Consider the following 8014-nt stretch of genomic DNA (forward strand, 5'->3'; position numbering starts at 1 on the left):
AAATTACGTGCTCAGAGGTGATCAGCCCCACTGAGGTCTGTGGGTTATAGCAGACAGTTAGTTTTAGGCAAAGACAGCATGAAATCAAATCTTAGAAAGAGAAGAGAGGACAAAAGGGAGAATATCACTGCATTGTCATTGTGTATATCTGTTGTACGCCTACAACTGTACTATGGATGTTGACACAGTCACCTATAAGAGGGTACACTTACGAAAAAGAGGAAAAATCAAAGAATGTCAACAAGGAATGGTATGGAATGATTGAATACGTCGGGAATTTTCTACCTGGAAACAGGTGACCAAGGAGGTTTACAACAGGTTATTAAATGATGCTGGCAGGAATCAGGTTCAGAAGAACCTGAAGATGCTTTGTCAGGAAACAGACAGCTGTGTGATGTGGAATTACTTGGAAAAGATGATGCAGTTCAAAATATTTATATGGGTTGATGGGTAGGCCAGGAAGTGTGTTGAAAAGAAATTTGTTGAAGATTACTTCAACAAACCACAAGAGGTTCAGGAAACTCCTCGCTTGACCTTAAAGCAGGAGTAGGGTGGGAGAAAATTTGGGTGAAGTAACACATATGTTTACCCTATTCTTACTTGTCCCTACACAGCTGTTTATGGCCATGGGTACTGAACCAGAAAATACTGAGTCTTAGTCTAAGACTTCTATGACTTCCCTAGCATGTCTTTTTCAATGCAAAGTCTGAAGTCTACACTAGATTCCCTTGGCAGATTCATTCTGATTTTAGCAATGCCAACAGAAACATGAAACTGACAGTTACTTGGAAGAGAATTACATTAAGCAACTCTTCAGAGAAGAAATATCTGTGAAAAATGTTTCGTGTTCAGTGGAGGTAACTGGAAACTTTGCAATGTGCAGTTGGTGTTCTTAACCATGCAAAGATGAAACCTAAGTGCCAAACTGATTTTGAAGGACTGGGATAAACGATCAGACACTAAGACACTGTTAGCACATCCTAGACTGAGGATAACTGCTAATGCGTTCAATTTTCTCTCCTCTGTCCCTTCCCCACTGTTTTCTCTTTTTCCTCTTGTTTAGGCTAATGCACACATTGTGTGATGGGAATGACATGCTTTTTTCAGATGATGTATTTGAAAGCTACACTTTTTCCTACTGTTGTTCCTTTTCCTACAAAACCACAGAAATCGGGAGCAAGACAAAAGCCCACCCATAGCTGCTTCTCTTAGTGGGAGGCTGCAAAGTGCAGTAGGGAATACAGCATGCAGTTGAGGCAGGCATTTGTTTGAAAAATTTGCATTTCCCACTCGGGGCCACTTCAGAGCTTTGTTAAGTGCAAAGACTTGACTCCATTTCTGTTTAACTTAGTATATTAAAGAGATTTAGGATGATAATAGCTTAATTTTGTAAAGAGTGAAGGACTTCCAATTCCTAACAACTAATTTTACACTGTGGGGAAGGTTCATCACTTCCTGCAGTTTTTCCCCACCATGAGATCTGCCCGCATAGCCCACGAATCCTTCTTGCATTATGTGCTGTGACTGCAGGCAGCAGTGTGTGGCCTGGTTCTTGCCTCAAATGGAGGACAGAAGTGGCCCAAGGGTATGTTCAGGGACATCTCTGGAAGCCCGAAGGGGCAACCCTGACCCTGTTGCAAAAGTCCATGGGAGACATTAAGTATCAATGCTTTTGGTGGAGTCTCTCTGGATTTGCTCAGCATGTTTCAGCCATTCATCTATCATCTGCAAATCTAAAGTGGTACTGAAAAGAGATGTGCTTTCTTGGAGAAAAGAGAAGCACCAGAGAGGTCATGACTGGAAAGTCCTGTTTCATGGAGATGGACATTTCTTGGCATAGAGATGGGTATTTAGCAAATGTCTGAAGTGCAGCATGGGACGGCACACTGCATGACTGCAAATCTTTCACCCTCCTTTAGGTTTTTAGTGGTTTTGGGTTTTTGAACTTCAATGTAGTAATAAAACCTATCAGTAAAGAATAATCAGCACAATCAAACGTACTGCCTGCAAATACTCTTATGTGCCATCCAGGCCCATTAGGGTTCGAGAAGATAAGTAATTCTTTCAGATCAACTTGCCAATTTAAACATATTATAGAGTGCAAGGATTTATATAAAAGCAGCTTTACATTAATAAGCAAGAACTTGATTATCTAAGATTTTTTTCACGCCTGTAATAAAAGCACCTGCAAATAGTAAGAGTAGAATTTTTTTTTAATTGGTTTTGATTGTTGAATCAGTATGGACAACATGAGCCTTGAAATATGTTAAGGGGAGAAAGGGAGAACTATGAAATTTGAAAGCTGATTATTTGGATATCCAAAATCATCAGAAAGAGTTTCCAGATTTTTAGTTTCAGGTAGTAAAATTTTAGTGTCTCCACAGCTTCAGAATGGTTTTAGTGGGCTACATTTTTTGAAATACTTTTCTAAGGTTTACAAGAGACTGTACAGTCACTCTGACAAAGGTGAAAGCTGGTTTTTGTTTAAACTCATCATCGTATAAAGTTGAAAGCCAAGGTTTTCTATGTGCTAAAGCAGAATATATCTTCTCTGAGAACATGGGATTAAGAAAATAATAACTACTTCCTTGGTTTTTACTCTGAACCAACTGGCATATGCTTTTATTTCAAACTTTCTTGGCCAAGCTTCTCAGTTATAAGGACTCTGAACCCCTTATACTTCTCAGCAGCTTAGGAAGTTCTTTAAATGCTTTTACATTTATTTACCTACCTGAGAAGATCCAGGCTTAGGGCAAGTCCCTTGCCTAAGTTCCTGGCAATGTAATGAACTAACATCTTCACCATTGAGATGCCTACTCCTTGTTTGCCTGGGTATTCCTGTTAGCTTCTTTTAAGAATTTAAAATTATGGTTATCCATAATCTGAAATTTGTTGTACTTAGAGCAGTACTACCAAAGCAGGGCTATAAGACTATTTGTACAGCAAAGTGTATAGGCTCAGAAAAGAAAAGACAGTGTCCAAAACAAGGGATACCAAAGGAAGACTTTATATTCCTTAAAAATTTGTCATAAGCATTAATATGGGCACCAGATTTAAAACTAGGTAAACTGGATTACTAAATTCCTCCTCTGTCTTGTCTACCTTGCTTCGACTCTAATATTTTTTCCATTAACAATCCAAAATGAAGTTTCAAAGTAAAATTTCAGAATACATCATCCATCTTTACTTCCATTTGTTAAGATACCAAAGTCAAATGGCAAAAAGCAAAATGGCAACAAGAATAAAATTATTTTTGAATCTTAGCATTTTTCATCTTGTCAATGCTAAAAATTGGATTTTGGAACTAAATACGCTTTCCAGATTCCCAAACTTCTGTAGCAATGGCTGAAAACAAGTGTGTGATCCATAATATGGTTCATTTATTTTAGCATACTTCATTAATTTTCCAAAGATTTTTCAAAACAAGAGGTCTAAGCCTACATTTCTTTTACTATTATTCCTTTCCCAGAAAAAGCTAAAATCCACAAAGTGGAAGTAGTCCTTTATCTACTGATTTCTGTTCAGTACTTAGGCCAATCATTTAAGCTTTCCTTCTTTTATTATCAACAGGTCTGTTTCCATTGTCCTTTATGTTCATTCTCAACCAGCGAAAACAGAGAGTGCCCTCAGGAGCTTTCCACCACTATCCCCAAAATGTAAAGATCTATTTTTCTGTTACTCTTTGAGATTTTATTTCCTTGGATGTTGTGTTATAAATATTTTCTTTCTTTCTCCAAGCCTTCCCTGTATTTCAATGAACTTTGGATTTTAAAACCTTGACCCCTAGCAATTCCCCATTATTAACAGGGAGATCATATATGAGCTAGAATTGTTACGGCTAAAACTAAGCAACTTTGATTATTTTAGTAAGTAACTTTTTATTAAAGGATTGGTATCCAGAAACTCCTGCTGACTTCACTGGAGCCCCATTTTGGATGGATAGCAAATTGTGGGAAGCCACAAAATAAGCAGAACAGAACAAAACCAAGAGATGGAGACAGGGAGGAAATAGCAAAGGAACAAAGGCAGGGAGTGGGAAAAAGTTTATATTTGCTGTAGCACCTTATTTTTCTGAACTGAGATTAAACCCAGAAATCCCAATACTTTATTTTTTCCTAATGTCAAACAAATTACTTGAGAGCAATTGAAACCTGCTGAGAAAATGTGTTTTTCCACTCTCATGTCTACAGCATATCAGACTGCAAGAGCTACCGTTTAGGTCAAGAGGTAAAACCTCTTGGGCACATTCCCTCTGCAGGCCATGTGCCAACCCCTCAGGAGGAGAGGGGCCACAGCAGACTGCTGAAGGACTGCCTCCCCATTCCCACCCAGCACTGTGCTTGGCCAGGTTGTCAACTCATCCCTGTGTGGAGCAAGGACAAAATTTGCAATGAAAGTCATGCAACAGGCATTGTCCATGACCTCATCAAATGCAATTAATTTCTTAATAAAACTCTTAAACAAGTGTACAGGCATAAGATACGTTATCCAATACATACTTCTCGTTTATCACAATTTAAATAGGATTATTAATAAAGAGTGAAGAGACATTAGTAAAAAGGTTGTGATACATTTAGGATAATAAAGATCAAAGCCTACTGTGAGAATGCTCCCAGCTCACAGAATGCAACAGGATTGAAACACATCTGAGAACAGCAAAGATGAAACCTCAGATTTGCAGCCAGATTATACAGATTTTTAAAACACACTTGTTTCTCAGTTCCCTATAGTATCATATTCAGCAGTTATCTTAAATCCTCCAAAAAAAAGCTGGCAGGTTATTCTCCCTCTTTACCAAAAAAATGAAATAAAAATTAATATCATGTTTTAAATTCTAGTGCTTTGCCTGTGCTCTTTGCAAATTTCTCTAGCAATGCTCAAGGTTTATTGTGCTCTGGGAGGGAATGAAAATGCAACATAATGAAGAGGATAACTATCAGAAAAGATGTGCTGAGAGAAATGATCACTACCTTACGAGGCAGAGTGCACATAACAAATGCCCCGATCAAATGCACATACATACCTAATCTGTTGGAGGGGTTCCTTTTGAAGAGGGCTCGAAGCAGGCTCTGGGCTTCTATGCTCAAGAACTGTGGCATTCCCAGCTTGGCTCTGAAAGAACACAACACTTGAAAAGAAAATATATTTTTCAAGATTTTTTTTCCATCCTGCTGTGGCTGAAAAGGTGGAATTGTAGTAGTCAGAATGGGCAGACACATGAAATCAGTGTGAAAAAGACTACCTAAGCATAATGCAACACAGAGCAAGGACTTGATCTTGTTCTGCTGAAGGTGAGGAAGGTTTTGCCACTGACTTCACTAGAGGTAGAGCAGATTCAATGAATCTCATAAAACCTTTTGCAATCTAAACAGGTAATTTTCCTACAGAATTTTTTCAGCTTTTTTAGCTTGCTGGAATAAATTTGGGAATCAAGAGGAATTTAAACGACCAAACCTAATGAAAGCAATCGTACTACACCATATACTGTTTAAAGAGCGTAAAACTTTTCTCTTGGCCATTCACTGCTACAGAAAAAAAATGTAATACTGAAGAAAGCTCAGCTTCAAATTCATGTGTCTGCACTTAATATCAAATTAATAGGAAATCTGCAAAGGAAAATATTTGAAACTCGGCAGCAATAAAATATAAGGCGTCCTGCAGTAATTTGACTGTTCCCACATTTTATGGATATTGACATTATTAGAGAAAGTAAGATAGATTCCTTTTGTAAGGCCCTCTCAGTAATTCACTTCCTACTATTTATTCTGAAAGTAGTTTTAAGAGTCACATACAGGCATCAGCTATGTGTGCCTTACCAAATTCATGCCTTACATAGCTTTGAAATCTAGATGCACAATACCCTTCATATACTTGGGATCTATAGACTCTCCAGAGGGTAGAGTTAACTCAGAGTTAGAAGAATGAAACCAGTTTCAACACTCACTTGAGAATGAGTGCCATTGTCTCCTTTCTGTCTTTTCCCTGGAAGGGTAATGATCCCGTCAGCATCTCAAACTGTGGAGTAACAAAAAAATGGTAAATCGAATGGCTGTTCAGGTGGTCTGCATGGCTGATAGACACATCTACCTTTTATTTTCAACACAACTGAAAACTTTAGGAAACAAAATAGTCCAACAGGCTGTGCTTCAGAAAAAAATGACACAGCAAGACTGGATTATGCAGAATGAGACTGTTTAATTTGAGAGTCTTGTTACAAACTGTTTACACTGATACTTGGGGTCAAGTTTTGGTATGTTTGGGAAGAAGTGTCATATACGCTGTTTCCATGAACATCTGTTTTATGATCAATGCTGGAAATGAGATATTTGTCTGGAGGGGCCCTTAGTCTGCATGGGTATGGATGTTCTTAAGTGTTTGGCACAGACTATTGTCCACGATAAATGGGTTCAACATGCCACTCCCCATCTTTTTAAGTTGAGTCAAACCACCTTTTTGATTGCATATTTGCACCACTCAGAGATGCTTCTGCTATATTTTGCAGGAGAAACAAGCATAAACCCCATATTCTCAAGGTGTTTGAATGTGCTTCTTCTCTCCTGCTTTGATTCCCCTGGCTGTATTCAGTGACGAATTTTGCAAGTGTCACATTTACCTAAACTCAAATCTCAAAGCAAAACTCAACAATCATCATCAATTATTTGCCTAACACATGCGTGGAAACATCAATCATTTATGGTTCCTTTGAAATAGATTAGTGCTTTCAGTAAATTCAACTGGAATTTCACATCTCTAAGAAGAAAAAAAAAAAGCTCATCAAAGCCCCAGCCAAATTAGCTTGCCTAATACGGATTCAATACCAGGTCTGTCACGCAGCTCTCACCATGGTGTTTCATGGAGGTACATGCTGGTTTCTCTGACTAAGGGATGCTGAAGGCTATGCATCACCAAACACAGACACCAAGAACATAATTCAGCCTGGTCACAAAGGAGGATAGTGTCCACTGAGGGTAAGGAGAATCATTACTTGCTCATGTCTGTGACTCAGCCTTTGAATCTCTTCCACTATAATAAGCATCTAATAATTAATATTCATTGCTATAATTAAATACCTGTTATGATAGGAAAGACTCTGCAAGCCTATATGTACTTTTTGTACCTTATCCCACAAGAAGCCCCACTGCTCCCAAGAAGCATGTTTGTGCTAAAAAGGATCCTTTCATTACCAAAACCTGTGTCAGACATCTCCACAGCCTGACTCTTCCTTTTGCCCAGATTAAATATAGCTATACCATGAGAAAAATATAGAGAACATAAGAAAACTAATGGTGAAACTGCTATGCTAGTTTTGGGAGGAGGGCATGGGAGAGGTTTAGAAGCCAGATAACTGAATATAATTAACTGAAGGATTAATCTGCATTAATAACAAATTACCTCAAGGCAATAAAACCTGTAGTAGAAACAGGAAAAAAACACTTTTAAAAATTGTTTACAGCTGACAAATATAAACAAGATTTGGACAAAAACAAATACGGTATCTTCTACTTAGGTCAGGAGAGGCAAGAGAAGAATTGCCTGGTAGAGCTGGAAGAAAGTAGCTCATCTTTTACAGAGAAAGATAATGGGGGACTATTTTTAAAACTGCCTAAATGACTCTGGAGCCTAACTACCATTTTCAAAGTAATTCTGGCCTATTAGAGCCTTAGTCCTGATAAAAGTGGGCACGAGGGGCAGAGAACATTGCTTCCCAGGGCAGCATCAGAAATGGTACGTATTGTACTAAACCCCTGTGATTTCTAAAGCATTTATGTTCAGGATATGTACCTAATGTTCACTTAAACTTGCTCATGTTGCTTTGTTGTTTTAATAAATCCAATTTAACAGCACTAACAATGACTGCTACGTCTCATTTATGTTAGCAGCATTGGGCATGACGCTGCTGATGCAGATGACACAGATATAAGCAACTGCTGGGTCAGGGAAGGGGAAGGAAGGGAGGAAGAAAGGAAGGAAGGAAGGAAGGAAGGAAGGAAGGAAGGAAGGAAGGAAGGAAGGA

General features: G+C 38.4%; 1 protein-coding gene across 9 annotated transcripts in view; it reads right to left on the reverse strand.

Moving 5' to 3' along the window:
• Window positions 1-8014, reverse strand: part of RPS6KA2 (ribosomal protein S6 kinase A2) — a 292913-nt gene that overhangs the window by 47400 nt on the left and 237499 nt on the right. For all 9 annotated transcript variants that reach the window (XM_027631560.1, XM_027631571.1, XM_027631596.1 and 6 more), the window contains 2 exons: window positions 5945-6015; window positions 5024-5112 (listed from right to left, as the gene is read on the reverse strand). In XM_027631560.1, the coding sequence (XP_027487361.1) occupies window positions 5024-5112; window positions 5945-6015 (160 nt within the window). The remainder of the gene's footprint in view (window positions 1-5023; window positions 5113-5944; window positions 6016-8014) is intronic.

The sequence above is a fragment of the Corapipo altera genome, unplaced genomic scaffold (genome assembly GCF_003945725.1).
Source record: "Corapipo altera isolate COAL_440 unplaced genomic scaffold, ASM394572v1 2b, whole genome shotgun sequence".
Taxonomy (NCBI): domain Eukaryota; kingdom Metazoa; phylum Chordata; class Aves; order Passeriformes; family Pipridae; genus Corapipo; species Corapipo altera.